Genomic DNA, 18,115 nt, shown 5'->3' on the forward strand with positions numbered 1-18,115 from the left:
CAGGAACCGAAAGCCGAGAAGCAGGCGAGCTGTGTCCTGTGGCGGTGGCCCTTGTGCTCCGCTGTGGTCACCGGCACGGAGCATCAATTAGCCCGTGTCTCGCTAACCCAAATGAGTCAGCCTTGCAGCCTGTCTGCTGTGCCCTCCGCCGTTGGTGCTGCAAGAGGGTTTGTGCTCAGTGCAGGCATCCCAAAATATTAAATTCCCTGCTTTTGGAACACTATATATATATATATGTGTATATATATTTTTTTTTCTTTTTTTCCTGTGAAAGCCCTTGGGATCATACTTGGAGGCTGCCTGAGAGGCAGGACCCCTGCTACCACGGCAGTGAAAATTTTAAGTAATCACCTCCTCCTCACGAGCAGCATTTCATTGTTCTTAATCTCGCATAGGTTAGCTGTAGTCGAATTGTAATATCCTTGCGGGACGGTACTGTTTGGGGCCACAGGAAAGCAAAGGTTGCCTGTCCCTGTGTTTTCCCCCTTTGTGTTCCTACTTACAGATCCATGATCAAATTCCTCTGTTCAACACATATACACCTGGGTCATCCACCCCCTCTGTCTGTAAACAGTCCCAAAACCCCTGCGCAAACTGCTCTTATCCCTCTGTCATTGTCCTTAGGAAAGCTGGGAGCGTTGGTAATTTGCTTTGACTTTATTTATAATGAAATATTTCATCACTTAAAATAACAACAGCAAATCTGAGATGGTATTTCATGGTATGTCTTTGGAAAGAGATGGTAAGCAGCAGCTACGTATCAAACAGCAGGTGACTGTGGTTTGGGAGACCATTCTGGTGTCCAACATTTCAATTCTTGCTGTTTCTTTCTGTACCTCAGATCCAGCCTTGTGTATCCTCACAGGATTTCTTGAGACTCCTCAGAGACGTGTTTGCTGCCTCCTGGCAGTCACAAGCACCACCAGAAGATAATATTGTGGGAATATAATTTTTCCACACCTTTCATGACTTTCTATGGCCTGATGTTGACATTTGTATAGTACTAATATCTGTTGGGAAAAGGGAATTGCTTCTATCTGGCAGTGGTGAGGTATTTAAAAAAAACCCTTGAAAACTGATATGTGAGGTATTAAAAAAAAAACCAAAAAAAACCCCTTGAAAACTGATAGGTGAAAACATGTATACCTGCAGAACAAAGAGATGTTTGCTTTCCTCATTGGCTTTATGAATCTCTGTGAGAAGAAGCATGGGTGTCTCCCACTCCACTTACAAACTAGGTCTTTTGGACCTGCCTGCAGACCATGCAAGCAGTAAAGGAGGAGCTTGCCTCGCTGGTTTTGTTATATTTGAACCTTTAAATATTTATACATTTAAATATATACAGGAAAAAAATGGCAACCGTGTTGTATCCTTCTCTTCTGCACTGCCTGAGATGCTCTGCTGGGAGCTCTCTCTTGTGTTTAGCCTGGAGTAGATTTTTCCTGGATAAATATTCGAAGCCTTCAGAGTGGAGCCAGGTAAGGCTCAGTGCAGTTCTCTTACACGGGAGCAGGGAGCTCAAGGAGCAGTTGGCCCCATGGCAAACCAGTGACTGTGTTTGGATACCCACACTGGCAGAACTGTGCCTAAACACTGCAGTTTGGTATTTTTGTCTCACTGGCAACCATTTAATCTACCTCAGCAGTAGTGTTACAAAATCTGTCACAGGCTTCCTGCAGACCTGAAGGACATGATGCCACTTCTGCTTGTGCCAAACAATATAGGAGTAATGTAATTCCTACAATCACAGAGCTGGGAGGATTCATTGACTGGCATCTCTAGTGTCTCCCCCCACTTTAAAAAAAATATTTATGAAAGGATGAGCCCCTTCATAAGAGGATGAAACCTAGCCTTTAGATTAGATCTTTTTAATGGCTTTTACTCTTAGCAGAAGGCTGTGCTAAATTCTGCTGCAAAGTTTTCTGCTGCTCACCTGAACTTCTTTATAGTCACTATACCCTTAGTTTTATTCCATATATTCAGTAACAGTAGCACAGTTTCTAAATATGCCCAGTTTGTTCCAGAGGAATTCAGTAATTAAAATTTTAATTGAGATTGGGCCTGAGATAGAGGGCTTCTACTAGGAACTCCTCTCCTCTTCCAACTTAGTACCTCATTTTTTGCTCTGCTATCCTCAAAATCCCATTACAGCCCTCCTCTTCTGCAAAATGAATAAATTCCCACGGCTTCAGCTGGGACATGTATTATTCATGTTATCGTGAGGGGAAAGTAGGGTGTGTGATTTTATAACTTGGGAGTGTTTTTAAGGGGTCCTGAAAGAGTGAGTCATCGTTGACTTTTGTCTGTCTTTGAAGTGTCTGCTCTCAGTCTGGCAATAACTATTCTGAGGATGACTCAGGAGGTAAGCCACACCGTAGTTTAATGTTTAACTGAGATTAAAAGAGGTCTCAGACGCACATGCCTTGTAACAAGTGCACTGCAGGAGCCCCCATCACCTGCCTTCTTTCTGCGTGGTTGCTCTTGAGTCCACAGCACCTTTGGCCGCTGGATACCCACCTTCCAGGAGGAAGTGACTCCAACAGGCAGAAAAATAAGGAAGACTTGATTCAGGTTCCCCTTTGCCCCGCTGTGCAGCCCAGCTCCATGGCATCACCGTCCGCAGTGACTTCCTCACAGCAGCTCGTCCCACCGGCTGCTGCAGACAAATCCATGCTGCCGTGTTTTACCTGGGAACCGCTCCGTGCGTAATTAACGCTCGGGAGACAGCTTCGCTTGTTTGCTTTGTTGTGTTTGCCTCAGGGGTTAAACCTCCTGGTGTGGTTTAGGGGTGACACCCGGATGCAAGTGACGGCACAAAGATGTGGCAAAGGAAGGAGACAGGAAGGGATCTCGTCCGGCTATGACTAACCACTGGTCCTGTGGAACAAAGCAGGAGAAAGGATGACAGGCTGCTGAATCCTCCTGAGAGCCATTCCCATTGCATCGAGGTAGCTTTGGGATAGAGAGTTACAATGAGGGTATATTGTTTCTTTCGGGGATGTTCTTGTCCACGGTTTTATTTTAATGTTCTGGTCAAGGTAAACCCGTAAGGGCAGGAGCACTGGGAAAGGAAGAAGTGGAAACAGTGTCTAGACCAGTTACACCAAGCAAGTATTTGCATTTTTGTCCTGTCTATGCTAGGCTTTTGCAGGGAGATGGGTATGGAAATGTGAAGCAAAGAACCTTCAATTTGCAGGAACCAGAATAAACTTACGTTTCCCACTGAAGCTCTCACAGACAACTTGATCTGTTCTTCATAGCACCTGTGAGTGGAACAGGATTGGCCACAGGGTTCCCTATCAACTCTCCTCCATTACTTCCTACAGCAAACGCATCCCCAGAAATCTTCTTTCAACACCTTCAGGCCAGCTGCCAGTGCCTCCTGGGGAAGTCTGCTGTCCCCTCTGCTTGTAGATGGCAATTTCTCTGCAGGTGTGAGCAGTACAGTCCCTGCTAATGGAATGGTACCCTTTCAAGGGGACTGGGTCACGATAAACTTCGTGGTGCAAGAGCTGTACAGCCTCTGCACCCTAAAATGTTGAAAGCAGGCTGGAAAACAAGAAAGATCCCCTTCAGCTATTCAGAAAAGTTCTTTTCTTGTCTCCAACTCCACCATTCAAAGACTTGCAGAAACTTCTGTGCTACATGAAAACATTGATCATGCTATCAGTGCCTCAGACCTCTTCCTCTAGGTATAGAGCAGAGTAATGAGGGAGAGAACAAACAGAGAGGGATAGCAACAAACAACATGGGCAGGTTTTCAAAGATCTCCAAACAATTATTTTGGCATCTAATTCATGCTGTCAGCTTCACCTAAGTATTCAATGGGAAGGGGGGTCTTCATCCTCAGTGGAGATGCTTACTCAACCTGATGAGACATTAGCCTTTATGCTTCACTTCACTCTGCCAGTAACAGAGACCAGAGGAAGGGCAGGTGGGCAGGCCAGCTCACCTGACCTCTTTAATGCTGAGACCTCTCTATTCTCTGAGACAGGGCCAAATAGTGCAATTTTGGTTTGATCAGTCAAATTGGGAAACATTTTCCTCTGGCACTTGTCATTTTTCTTTCCCAGTGCCCTTTCAGTGCTTTATGAAAGGTGAGACTGTCAGGAGAAAGGAGTACGGCTGATCACTGACACCTGGCTGAAGAATGTAGAGGCTTCTCAGCCTGTGCTGATGGGAGGGTGGTAGTACTTCTCAGGTGAAGGTGGGGACTGTATGAGCTGGATATCCCAGTCTCCTTCCCTATGTCTCCAGAAGGTGAGGGTGAGAGACGATGCACTCTCTCTCACTCGCTAGAACTCTGGGGTGATGGTGCAGCCTTTTTGGTTTCCCTGCTCCCATGGAGACAGTGAAAAATAAAGAAAGTGGATGATGAACATCAAGATGCTGGGTGTACTCGGGTTGCCCACTTAGGGGTCTGAATTTTTTAAATCTCCAGTCCTGCTACATTGCCTTATTGTGCAACATTTTTTTCTGTGCCTATTCCTGTTCCCAGGAAGGAATGGAACCACTTTACCTTGTGGTGTCACTGTAGTATTGATACAGTCACCTCTGCTGGCTTCTCTGGTTTAATTTGTGCTAACTATCACATTTGCAACTACAGGGAAAGTGATTATTTTCTAAAGCAGGTGGAGAGTGGCTTCTGCCGTCTTGAAGGGAGATGTTCCTCACTAGGCTGGGACTCAAGGGAAAGGAGCCAACCTGGTTCTGTGGAAAGATGAACTGGGGCCCTGCTGAATTATTGAGCACACACCACAGTCATCAGCTCAGGAAGAAAGCGAAACATCAGCTTAGGTCACAGGTGTGGGATGGAGATTACTAGCTTCAAGAACAGAGGAGTGTAACTGGATCTGACTCATGCCCTTGGATGCTCTGCTGCCTGGATCGGTGTCACAGGTGTTTGGTACTATGATGCCTATGCTCAGCTTGGTTTGGTGGCCCTCTCTGGCACCAGAGACAGTCATAAAAGTCCAGCTTCACAGTACTTAATCCTCCCCTCCTTTCAGAGGCACCTCATTTTTAGAGCAGGCCTAGAGGATCAGCGACCCCAGGTCACACACATGGAAACTGAGGCATAGTGTTTCTTTCAGTCTAACAATTCAAATGTGTTGGCCATGTTTAAACTCCCTTTATTCACTAGCATAAATGATACGCAGATTTGCAGAGGACGTGTTCTCAAGCAGCTGCAGCAGGAGGTCCATAGGAGCTTATGTGTGTGCAGCTCTTGTGGAAAACAAACAAAACAGGTTGTCTGATAAGATGACTTAGTTGCCCAAGTATGTGTGTTCACTCCAGAAATTTTGGTCCAGGTTGTATGCCTGGACCTGAGGCTATAGGGAGAGATAACTAGATTGAAAACAAGATTCCATCTCCCAGCCATGCCTGAGATCTCTGAGTTTCTGTCCAAACAAAATGATGAGCGTCTCTCTGTCCCTTTGGCCAAGTGAATCTGCTGTGATGCCAGCAAAGGACAGGATGGGGTGTGGCACTGTGAAGGAAGTCTTGAAGCTGCTTCTTTTTTGGTGGCAGCTGGCATTTACCAGCACTGGCAGGTGGCTGGTGTACCCGTAGGAGATCCTGCCTCATTCAAGGGGACAATATCCCCTACCTTGAATGAGGCACGCAGTCCTATGCCTGCAGGAACTTCTACCACACCCTCAAGGACTGATCTTGCACTGGGTTTGCTGCTTCTTCTTGCTTTAATCATAGATTAAAACAGTTTATTACTGGAGGAGGCCTATTTTATCAGTAAACATTTGTTTCTATATTGCCACCTTCTTACTACAACAAATTCATGACTAAGCTGGAATAAACCAAAGCAGTATGATGAACATCCTGTAATCTGGCTCATTTTGGCTTACAGCTTTCCTGAGAGGGCCTCTGACATCATCCTCTGAACACCTTGTTCAGCTGTAGGGTGGCACTGATGGAGCAGCAGGAGGGCTTGTGCCCTTTGTTTGTTACTTGGTTGATAGGCTGTGGGGTGAGTCTGTTACTCACACAACGGGCCTGTGGACCTTTTCAGATGTGGCATCTCAACTCAAGTGAGGTTACAACTCTACAGTGGTTCAAGCTATTTGAAGAGCCACTAGAGTAGCTTATTTTCCATTTTGCCTCATTTTCACAGCTCTCCTGTGGCTTCTGGATCTTCTGCTTCATAAATTCAACCATGCTGGCAGAATACCGACAGGGCAAACCCCACCTTTCATGTAGAGGTTAACTAAACTGCTCAAGAGCACCAGAGAGGATAGGGCATAGGGGATGGAAGAAAGGGGCTTCCCTGCAAGCCCTTCAGCCACTGCAAATATTTGGAGTGACTCAGGAATAACAAGTAGCTTCTCCTTTAAGTCTGGTCCTCTTTGCTCTTAATGCCAGCCTCTCTGGAGATTCTTGGGACCAAAATACAGTTTTCCCCCTCTTTTCCCCTTTCAAATATGTCAGTCCTTGAACACCAAAATAGAGCACTTCTATTTCTAGACAGGAATTTATCACCTGGATGTGTGTCCTTTGGTCCAGTCCTACCTTGTGAATAGCTGCCCATTTTAGGCCATATTAACCTTTGAAAAGTCAATAGTTGTAAAGGCATTATAAGTTCTTCGATGGGTTTTACAAGGTTTCCACTATTAAGAATCTCTGAAGAGTCTGCACGTACTAAGTATGCTATGAGCTTCTCAACAGAGATTTTTCTGTGTCACTTTGATCTAAATAAAGAAGTTTTAGGAGTGGGATTAGAGTGGGGATACAGCCAAGCAGTGAGGAAAAATGGCCAAAGCTCCTAAAATTAAAAAGCTAACAGTTGTCTTCTGAACAGAAGTTTTAGGCTGTCAGGAAAACAGAGGAGATAATACCAGTTTCAGGTATACTTTAATACATTATTCTTCATGTATGTGAAAGCAAATTGCAGGATTTACCATCTGAAAAGGATTGTTTTGTTTTGGGTTTTTTTTCTCACATTAAGGACGAAAAGAAGGGTTGTAATGGCCCTGATCTTTTTTTCTACCACCCTGTGTATAAGATTTTGCTGGCTGGCTGTACCACCATCCCTGTTGGGACAGAACAGTGCCAGGGGGTTGGCCCCTCTGCAGACTGCCTCATGCTGCCTGGCAGCACCTTTCTGTGGGGGAAGGTGGCTTTTCCTTTGGCTTATCTAGCTCTTGGCCTCCAAACTGGAAACTCCTTGGCTCCTGACAGCAGAGGCTTACTTGCTTTTTCCACATGAGTCATGAGACTGGAGGTGTTTGATCTGCTCCAGGATGGAGGGTCTCAGTTGGTTTGTCCATGTGGTGGGGCAGCTCCCTGGGCAGGCTGCTGGAGGGCTCTGGGAACAGCTGAATAAAGAGGTATGACGGGAGGGACGCAGGTGTCCCAGTGTCCTGGCACCCTGTAATCACAGCCAGCCTGATTCCTGCTCCTCTGAACAGAGCAGTGGTGTGCACTTCTCACACATACCCTTCTAAATGCTATAGGCCCATAATGCTGCAGACCTTTACCCAGCTGGGCTGGAGCTGTAAACCAAGCATTGACATTATACAGTCTGATAGCCATTTATGATGCCTCAGCAGGTGAACCTATTTACCATGAATACTTTCCTGTGGGAAGGAGATGGTGCTATTATCCCTAGTGAGGTCTTCCCCTGCAGTGCCATCACATCAAATTCCGAACTTTTTTCTTAATATGAGCACAGATACTTTCTTTTATCCCAGAATTTCCTTGCTGAAATAATTTCAAAGTCATGTCACTGGGATTTCTACAGAAATTTTTGAGAGAGCTGGAGTTACCTCAGAGAATATAGAACAAAAAGTGGAACTGCTGAGCCCAACTTTGGGTCACAGTGTCATTTCCTGACCTACTGCTGTAAGATAATGAATGAGCTGCCTGATTCTGGACCACTTCTTATCTGTGCTGGGTCCAGTGCTTTAGCTGGAAAACGCCAAATATACCAAATATCTCAAAGGGAGCTAAACCCTGTAGCTGCAGGCAGTTTACTGAGTATGAACTGCAGCAGGATTCAATGCATTATGTATGGATCAGCCCTCTGGAATTGCACATGCATGTAAGTTATGCCTGTAGGAAAACAGTAATTTAAAACCTCCTCCTTCCCCACCTCTTGGAGCTGACTTGTGTTAAATATTAACAAACATGGTTCATCAATTCCCTGGTTCGCTTGGCTTCTTTTAACAACAGATGTTATTACAACAACTCTGCCTGCCTCCCTGCTCCTGTCAGCACATCTGATGGTGAAACCCAAGAGTCTGCGGCTGTAACTCTGCCTGCAGAACCTGGCTGCTGCCCCAGCCCTGTGGCCACCCCCAAGTCTCTCCCTAGGATCACCAATGCCTCCCATCTTTGGTGCCTGTAACTAGCTTGTGCTGGGAGACACTGGTTGCAGAGAGGCTTTGATTAAAGGAGACAGAAAAGGTGTGAGGGAGCCCAGAGGAAGGCGAGTTCCTGCTGTCAGAGGAGGAGGCGGTGAGGATGGCCAGCAACTCCAGTGCACTGCCCCGGGTGACTTTCCAGACGCCAGAGAAACCTGGGGAGGAATCATCACACAGGAAACTGGGCAAGTTGACCATAAAGTACAACCGCAAAGACCTACAGCGCTGGCTGGACCTGGAGGAATGGATCAACGCCCAGCTGCAGGAGCTCTACCAATGCCGGGTGAGTAGCTGGGGCAAATCAGCCACTTGCTTGTCAGGTGAATGGATCTAGAGGTGCTGGCACAGAGGTTTGCTTGCTCTGCCTCGCTGGAAATAGTTCCTTGTCTTCAGCTTGCAGGAGGTATCTCCATGCCCCCTCTGCAGCACTCTGACTGGTGTGTCAGCAGGCAGAGAGGCTTGCACTGATGCAATCCAACTGGCTCTGAACTGCCTGGTGTTGCACCCACTGAGGGGGTGTAGCTATTGCTCAGCATGAGTAGCACAACCTAGAGAGAGGTATAAACCCAGGGATGATTCTTGTTGCTGAACTCCGTGTGGTGAGTGGCTTTGCAGTGAGCAGTATCCAAGCTAGCTGGGTTAGTGATCAGTGTATCCCTGTTCCTTTTTGACACAACAGTGAGGCCCTACCTGCTGCTTGAATGAGACATTTCGGAATGTGCTGTGTGTGTAACTGCAGAGTCCGGACTCACAACTGGCAACCAGGAAAAATGGGAAAAAAACTCTTTGCTCAAATATAAAGATCTTATGCCTTCAACTTCAACAATCCCCAGAGCTGTTTGCCTTGCCTAAGCTTCTCTTTGCACCAGGAACCATCCCTCCCAAATTCTTCCTGCCTGCCTGAGAGCTGTCCCATTAGGAAAGATCCAGAGTTCCCACATCCAGCACCTGAATGGCAACAGCTTCAGCTGTTGCACTTTTTCACTGGGTTAGTGACTGGGTACATTGAAATTACCCAGCACTGCCTGGGTACCTTGAAATTTTTACCCTGTACTATAGCTTCTATTCATATATTGTCCTTAGATGCATGACAGTGATGCTGGGTGCTCTCAGAAGCAAGAGTGCTCTTCTGTTTGAGATAATCCTTTGGAGTGCAGTACAGTAAAAGATGAAAGGCTTTCCCCCATTGCACATCATGATCTTAAACCCATTTAAATAGCTTGATTAAGGGTTTGCTTTTCTCTCTAGGGCAGTGACTGATACAGTAAGAGAACACAGCTTTCTTGACCCACAGAGAATCTCCACCTTCAACAGATGACACAGATAGGTTTAACAAATGGTGTAGAAGTGCTTATTTATGTCCTGGATGGGGGTGGACTAAATGAGCTGCCAGGCCCTTTCTGTCCTGTATTCTGTATTTGCAGCCCAGCACAGTGTTAAGCACACTTTTGAGGTACAAGGAAATAGGAGCTGATGATTGCTTAGAGTCTTCTGCTCTGAGCATCAGCAGTTTCAAATTGCAATCAACAGTGAAGTAGACATGTTATAAGAGACCAGGAATGGTGGGTTTCATGCTACTTGCCATGATGGTACTGAAAAATTTTTGCCTGCCCAGGCTGATTTTCTGGGCCTGAGAGCTATATAATGATGTCACCTCCACAGCTGAAGACTCAGACTTCAGGAACTGCTTCTAAGCCTGTCCTTATTATTGTTGTTGCTGTTCTTTTTTTATTATTATAAAAACCATTATTATAATAATTTTCTGTGTGACTGCTTCCTATTTGCTATTTGTGGGAACGTGCCAGATTCTCATGCCATGTTGGGAGATAAAACCAGTTAATTTCTGGTTTAATTTATGCCTTATGCAAAGAACAGGCAGAAAACTAGCTTAGAGAAAAATGTTCTTCTGCTGCAAATGCACGGCTCCTCTGAAAATGAGTATATTACTGCTTCTGTTCTGTTAACTAACTTTTTTAGAATTCCCAAACATAGCTTGTTCAGTAAAAATTACTAATCTCTTCAAGTTAGTTGTGAATTTCCAGTTGTTTTCTATAGCTTATTAAAATTATAGTAGTACATTCTCAGCTGTATTTTAAGCCTCTTGATAATGCATTATGAAACATTATACAGTGCACATGGGAGCAGAAGTTATCAGCACACCTGGTCAGACAGGCAAAATTCAGTGCGTCTGCAAAGTGCTAGCTTGGTACTCCTGGTGAGTGAAGGCTGTTCAAAAGAGCGGCAGTGACAATATTGCTTCCCAACCATGCCTGCACTGGCATTTAAGGGACTGTCCCTGGAGTTGGTAGCTCAGTTCAGAGAATCCTTTTCCTGACTGCTGAGGTTTGCTAGAGAGAGGCAAGGAGAATGGCTGCTGCTTTGATTAACAGAACACCTTTGGAGAATTACTGCAGTTTTAAAGAGTTAGATTTTTGACACTTGTTTTTCCTGAGACAGACAAGCAGCACTTGGTATGACCAGTATCATGACCTGAGATGAGGTTCTCTATGTGCTACTCTTACTTGTTGAAGTGTACAGAGATAGACCTTTACACTTGTAAAGGTGGCAGAAAAACAAGTCAGTTTACGTTATCACTTCTGTTTTCCAGGGAATTAAGGGCTGTTTACTGTCATCAGAGTAGCTGCCCAAAAGGGATTCTTTTTCCCTGCTGCAAAATCCCAGCAGGCACAAGTGAGAAACCCAGCCATGCCCTCACAGGAACAGATTGCCAGTGGATTGCCCTTGCTAATATCTCTTCAGCACAACAGATTTCCCTGCTTCCTGATGTATTCAGGCCAGCATAAGAGATTTGCTACAAGGAACTACATAACATAATGCTGTGCCAGGTCAGAGACTGTTAATAGGATCTCTTCAAATACATACATGTGCCACAGTAATTTACTCGTAATCACAGAGATATCCAGCAGGTCATCCTGCTCTCCTCTGTGCATTGTGACAAGACTGTTTAGTTGCCCTGCTTCTTTGGGCTTCCTTGTATCTATCAACTTCCATTGCAATTGTCTCTGTTACCTCTTTGCTCCACCTCCCCTTGGCAGCGCAGTGTTCCTGGGTATCTTCCAGAGATTCAAAGGCCAGCAAGGTTAGTTCAAACATCACCTCCTGATACAGGGAATGCTATGATGTTTACTGTCATGATACTTTTTTGCAACAAAATTAAGACTCTGTGATTTTCAAGATGATTCCTTGCATATGGAAGCCAGAACAGCATCCACACTAGCACTAAAGACCACAGGGATTTCCTAGCCTATCTTGCCCTCTTAGCCTACTTAGCTTCTTAACCAGAGACAAAGTCAGACTGGATCAACACCTGTTTTCTGAAAAGTCACATGAAAACAATTACTTTCATGAAAAAATATTGTGTGGGTCACAGTGCAATATATTTAACTCTGGTTTATTATTTATTCTTAAGTCAGCTGTGTATCAAAGCTAAACAAAGGCTTCCTACTTCCTCTCTGGCTTGGTATCAGTAACTGATCAGGAAAAGTTTCCTTTTTTTCCTGTAAGTATTGCCTTTATTGTTTAATATTTTACATACACATCCATAAATGCCACAACCTGGCAATCGGGTACTGTGCTGTTCACCCAGTATCCTTATTCTACTGATTACTATGCCAAAATATCACTAGTGTTGTGCTGTGAAAGATTCATTTTGCAAATACACTGGAAAAACACAGACTGCTTTCCTTGCAAAGATTTGTGAAGCTAAAATGTGTCTGTGATCAAGTTTACAAATGTTTCCAGCTAACATCCCCGTGCAGTACAAGATTATTACTCCAGTCACCAAACTGGGGTCCCTCTTACAAAACTTGGGGTCCCTCTTACATTAACGGAGACTATTATACCCCTCTCCTGTCTATTAGAGAGAGCTGGCAAAATATTATTAGGTCTTTCAACAGTATAATTATTTTTCTCTCCATTACTGCAAAAAGCCTTAGTATAAATACAAAGTAGGGGAGTGCAATTAGCATAAAACCCCAAAATCTCGTTCTGTTCTTTATGCCTTTCTAAGATTAAGCCTGTTGGAGTTCTGTTTGGTGAACTTTTCATAGAGGAAGGGTGTCACAGGCTGGTGTGTATGGCACTGCAGTTTGATATCCTTGAAGTGGTTTTCCAATGATGGGTCATGATCCGTGATCAGTGTAGTGGTTGGAAAAGATGAAGAATGTGCACATCAGGATGTGTGGCTGTAAGAGACACCACAAAGGGGCTGCAATCTGTGCCCTCATTGTAAGAACCTCCCTTTTTTGAGATTTATATCCTGACCTCGGTTTTGCAGCATAGTTTTATTGTAACTCAGCTGCTGAGTTCTTTAAAGATGGCCTCTAGGGTTCTTCGAAGTTTGAAGGTTAATTAACTCTGGTGGTTTTTTTCCTTTTTAGCTAAGGGAGGAAACAGAGGCAGCAGCGCCTGAACCACAAATTGATCTTGAAGATCTCCTGGAGGTCCCTAATGAAGAACAGAAATTAAAACTACAGGTCAGATAGAGGGACTTGGTGACTTTAAGTTAGTGAAGTTTTCTTCATAAAGACTAGTGGCATGAGGGATAGAGGAGAGGTGTTTGTAGTGTTGCATGATGCTTTCTTGTGCCTTCCTTTTGTAGGGAGGGGAGAATTAGATCAACTCATAAAATACTAAAATGATGACTCCTTGTTTTTTAGGAAATCCTCCATGAGTGCTCCAGCCCCACAGAGGTGAGTGAAGCACCATGTAAATTTACATGTAAACATGTTATACTATTCTGTTAGAGTGTCTTTGCTGCTGCTTGGCTGAGTAGCCAAGACACTACCGTGCTGCAGATTTGTTTGACCGTAATGGGAGGTGTTTGATTCTGTGATTGTAAAATTACATATAAATGCACATGGATGTGCTGAAGGCAGACCACTGGAACAAAAAAGGAATTACGCTTTACAATCAGTGGAAGTTCTTTCCATGTTTTGGACATCCTAAGCTGATCAGTCTGAGTTGCTATTTGATATGCAGTGTAGAAAAGTCATATCCAGTGACATAGCTCACGTAACCATTTTTTACACTGTTAACTAAATGCATTCTTAGCTTAAAACACTCCAGAGTTATGAGGATAAGAATGTAGAATGGCCCTTAGGTTGGACTGGGCAGATAACTGCTGAGCAGTGCCCATATAGGTTAGTTTTACACATGGATTTTTTTCCCCCATGTAATGTTGCAACTTTACAACTTTGAATTAGACAGCGAAATCCCACAATGCCCAGATGATTGGAGGCAATACTGTGTGCATGCACCACACAGGGATTGCCTTTGCTGCCTGCACACCTGTGCAAAATGTAGTCCCCATCACTGCTTCAGCCACATGCACTGCATGTGAACATTCTGCTTGCACATCATCCATCAGACTCCATATGTTGTCGAGCCAATGTGGCTGTGCAGTGATGAACATGCAGAAAATGAGATGAATGCATGACTGAAATTCAATCACTGAATCACAATTAATATCTGAATTTATTAATTAATTAACTGAATTTAAACTGGGCTGTAGCAGTCATCACAGATACTCTCCTAGCGGGGTTTCAGCAAAGCTGGCAATATGAGCTAGTTTTCAAAGTGTCTGAATGTCAGAGCTGAGGCAAGAATCCCACATTCCCAGAGTGATAACTGAAGAGAGTTTGCTCTGCTAAGTCACAAGCCATGAAAATGTCTTGTGGACAGCGCAGCACCTGCTGAATACAGATACTGCTGCCCCACTGGCAAAAACATGTACTTTCTCCCTGGGGATCTTGAATCCAGTCCCCTTGAAAGATCACAGCAATCTAACTGCAGAAAGCAGACAAGAAACTGGAAGGACTGACTGAGAAGGAATGTATGATCCTAGGCATCTACTTCCAGAGCATGTTGTGGCAACCTCTGATCACCCAGGTGAGGATGCTGGACTTCCACACAGCACTAATGTAACAAGCTGCAGTACTTCCAGTGACCTTGCCTAATTACAAGAACATGTAGCTATGTCTTTGGTTAAGAAAAGCGGCACACTTCTTTATGGTGATGTTACTTGCCATGCAGAGGGTAAAGTTTGCACTTGTCACATTGTCTTCTGCTTGGAACAACCAGATAGGCCAGTTTAGTTCATAGTCCTCGGCTGTGTCAGCAAAGTAGTCAGGGTTTGTCTCCATTAACTGCTCATCTATCTGCTCTGCCTCTCCTCAACCCCTGCTCAAGGTTATCATTAGTCCTACATGTTCTGCTCCACCTCTTCTCTGCCAGCCACTTCCTTGTAGAACTGGCACAGCTCCAGGATCGTTTGCAATTCGCAACATGGAGCTTTACTGGTTCAACAAGAGGGACAGCTTGCTTTGCCCTAGATTGGGAGGGCAGCAGGAGTGGGCAGGAGGTTATGGTGGCAACAGGAAGCAGTGGAACCTAAAAGAGAACAACAGCATCCTGAGGTCATCTCATGGTGGGAAAGCAGGTATCTGGGATGAAGAGGGTCAGGCTAGCTCCTGAGGAGAAAGTAAACATGGCTGTTCCAAAGAGATACAGGGGAAGGGAAGAAGAGGAGCATTTAGACCCTTCTCATCTACCACAAGGTCTCCTTTCCTAAGCTAAAATATAGATTTTCTCAATATATGTCAAAATTCTGGTTTCTGCTCAATGCGAGGGTGAATGTGGGAATGATGGAATTAATACAACACCCTTCTTCAACCAATTCTTATCGTAGGACTTCATTACAGAATTGCTTAGTCGATTGAGAGGTCTCCGGAGAGTCACCAATCCTCAGAAGAAATGACCTTGCTTACATGGAACACCCAGCTTTGGTTAAAAGGAAACATGTATCTTCCTCACAAAAACCAGGATCAGCAACAGAACTTCTGAATATGTTTAGGACTTATTATTATTGAGAAACAACACCAAGTTTGTGAAATTTGTACCAGCGCTTTGAAGCCTCCACTCCTTCCAGATCTACACACACAGCAGGGAGATAGACTTTAGCTGATTTTCCTGATTCTTAAAGAGTGTGTTAACCTGAGGAACAGTACAAGATGTCCCTCTCCTTTAGATTCTTCTAGGAATTTCCATGCAGGCCAAGGAGCACTGAATACAATTCTCAGGAGCTCATCAAGACCTCTTTTCTTCGTCCACTGCAAGGAAAACAAGGCATTGGTTACCATTCATTCATCAACATGGAAAATCAGCCACTGTTAAGCTGCACCTCATTTCAGTCTGGCTTGGGCCCAACTGTGATCTCCTGCCTGTTACTGCTGTACCTGACTCTACAGCATTGCACATACTCTGTAAGTTTTATCAAGCCTCTGTTGTTTATGAAGGTTGGACAGAAAATACACTATAGGATGGATGGAAAATGTTTGAGTGCACCTGGTCTACCTAAGGGGAAGTTTGTGAAACAGCTGCTAAGGCTAATGGCTATTTTTTTTCCTTTTTGTGGAATTTAAGACTTAAGATTTAGATGCCTTTTCTAAAGGAACAAAGCCTGGGAATGATTTTTCTCCTAGTTTAAAATGATGTTGGAAAAAATACTTATTTTATATTAAAACAAAGAAAGCCAGCCATGCACTGCTTGCTCTTGCTCTCTCTTCAGATACTGAAAAAAAACTGAAATGAAAAAATACCCACTTTCAACTTCCCTTCAGGGAGCATCTCAGAGCAAGTTTTTGCAGACAGGTAGGTCTCACAAATAAGCAGTGAAGCAGGGCACAGTACTTTGCTGCACAAACTCTTCTGGCTACAACTAATGTTTGCCTGGAAAAGTACAGAGGAAACTACATCCAGCCTCTCAGCAAGTCAGTAACTTGACACATGTGACTAGGAAATAAGACAGCAAATGGAGGCTGATTGCTTAGGCAGAGCACTCACATTATGCCCTGTCCCTATGCTGATGCCTGCCACACAAACACCAGAGATGAGTCTGAGCCACATCCAGAGGGGCTCCTACGGAGCAGAATGTTCAAGGCCAGCTTTTGAGAACATCTTTTGTTTGTTCGGTGAGCTGGGGCAGAAGGGAGCAATTATGGAACCAGAGGGACATGCAGGTTAGCCAACAAAGACAAACAAGAATTCTTGGGCTGGACCAGTAATATCTTAAGTGCATTAGTCTTTCCATCTTTATCAGTAGCAGAGTAATGACTATTATCTTGTTCTTCCCTCCTATTTTCCAGGTGTCAGTGAACAAACTGTGGGTTGTGTCCTCTGAGAGGACAAAATCCAAGCTGCAGTAAAAACTCTGATGTAAGGGCCTGTTTCCGTTCACATGCTGCTCTTGTATGACTGGAAGTTGACAAGCCATGGACCTCATGTCTTGTTCTAAGGCTGCTCCAAGATGTTCTAAGGCTCACACACTAGGCTGGAGAAATGGTCTTTCTTTACCAGGTCCAATATCTACCTATGGGAGTCCTGGGAACGTGGCATTTTTGGCTTAAAAAGGGGCTAATGGAACATGCCTACCCTCATGAAATCTCAACCTTATAAGTAAAATAACAACAAAAAAATTAAATGTAGAGCTGCAATGGTTGCAGATCTGGCATTGCTTATGGATGACACCTGCTAAGACTCATGTAACACAGCCCTTGAGAAAGGAGAGCAGCATATTGAGAAAAACCTCTACGCACTGTTAAAAACAGACTGGGATCAAACAGAAGTTCAGGTGAAAGATCTGGGTGGACAGGCCATGAGCAGAGAGCCCTAAACTAGAGATGCAATTAGCTACAGCACAGTAGTACAGGAGTTCAGATTACCTACATACCCCACCACCAGGCTTTGTTTTATTCTGCTGAGCTGCAACAGCAAAATGACATGCATCTCCTCTGGTCCAAAAGAAAAATTTTCTTCCCCCTGGGCATTGTTCTGTATTTCCTCAATATGTGATGCATAAATAATTTTTGTCTGTATTTTAAGGTAGACATCGTTACAACCAAAGACAAAGCAGAATCTGAAAACTCTGCTTGACCGAAGCTGCCTTTACGCTTACTGTGCGAGTAGTAGGAAAGGAGTAAGCTGCAGACCCTTCCATGTGCAGTTGGTTCTGATACATAAGGAATTCTGATACACAGTGATATGTGAGAGCATTCAGCTGAGCACAGTGAAATCAGGGGAGCAAGACAACACGTGGCCAGTGGTAGGTGATTTCTCAGCTCACTGGTGCAAAAGAAAAAGCAATGCAAGGCAATCAGAGTAACTTCTTTTTGTTTCATTCTTAAACAGTTGTAAATCATACTTGGTTTGACTTATATTTTGGCTGTTCTCACACTAGAACACATGGAGAGATTAAAATCAGCTCTTGAAAATTTTTTTAAAAACACCTTCCAGTTAACTTTGCTGTTTCTCAGCACCACCACTAGCATGAGCATAGAGATACTATCTAAGAATGTTGCTTGAAAGGAACTTTGCCCTCTTGATTATACCAAGATAACTCAATGTATGAAAATTCATGAGCTTTTCTAGTTAGAATTCCTGTTGGACTGGAGCCTACATTTGATAATTCACATACAAAACATTTTGAGAGGGAAAGAAAATCTCATTTTCCCTCATGAATTGCTACTAAAACAAAAGCAAACAAGTTGAATCTCTTTCTGGAAGATGCCAAGCTGTTTTCTGTCCTTGAATAGCTATGACTGAAGTTGATCTGGCAGGTCAGGAATTGATTGATTACCAGTATCTTTGTTTACCAGCACCTTTTCAAAGACAAGGATAGGGAGTAAGCAACAGAGCTAACAGTGCACTGCCCACTTAAA

General features: G+C 44.1%; 1 protein-coding gene across 3 annotated transcripts in view; it reads left to right on the forward strand.

Moving 5' to 3' along the window:
* Window positions 1-8,478: 8,478 nt before the first annotated feature.
* PPP1R14D (protein phosphatase 1 regulatory inhibitor subunit 14D) overlaps window positions 8,479-18,115 on the forward strand; it is a 29,847-nt gene continuing 20,210 nt past the window's right edge. Inside the window, exons 1-5 of one of the 3 annotated variants that reach the window (XR_005701360.2) lie at window positions 8,479-8,661; window positions 12,779-12,874; window positions 13,058-13,090; window positions 15,088-15,661; window positions 16,544-17,023. Coding sequence is in view for 1 of the 3 variants with exons in the window: in XM_040067634.2 (XP_039923568.1) it covers window positions 8,479-8,661; window positions 12,779-12,874; window positions 13,058-13,090; window positions 15,088-15,156 (381 nt within the window). In the remaining 2 variants the exon portion in view is untranslated. Of the gene's footprint in view, window positions 8,662-12,778; window positions 12,875-13,057; window positions 13,091-15,087; window positions 15,891-16,543; window positions 17,024-18,115 lie in introns of those variants that run through there. The other 2 variants (XR_005701359.2, XM_040067634.2) reach the window with 2 other exon arrangements.

The sequence above is a fragment of the Hirundo rustica genome, chromosome 6 (genome assembly GCF_015227805.2).
Source record: "Hirundo rustica isolate bHirRus1 chromosome 6, bHirRus1.pri.v3, whole genome shotgun sequence".
NCBI lineage: Eukaryota > Metazoa > Chordata > Aves > Passeriformes > Hirundinidae > Hirundo > Hirundo rustica.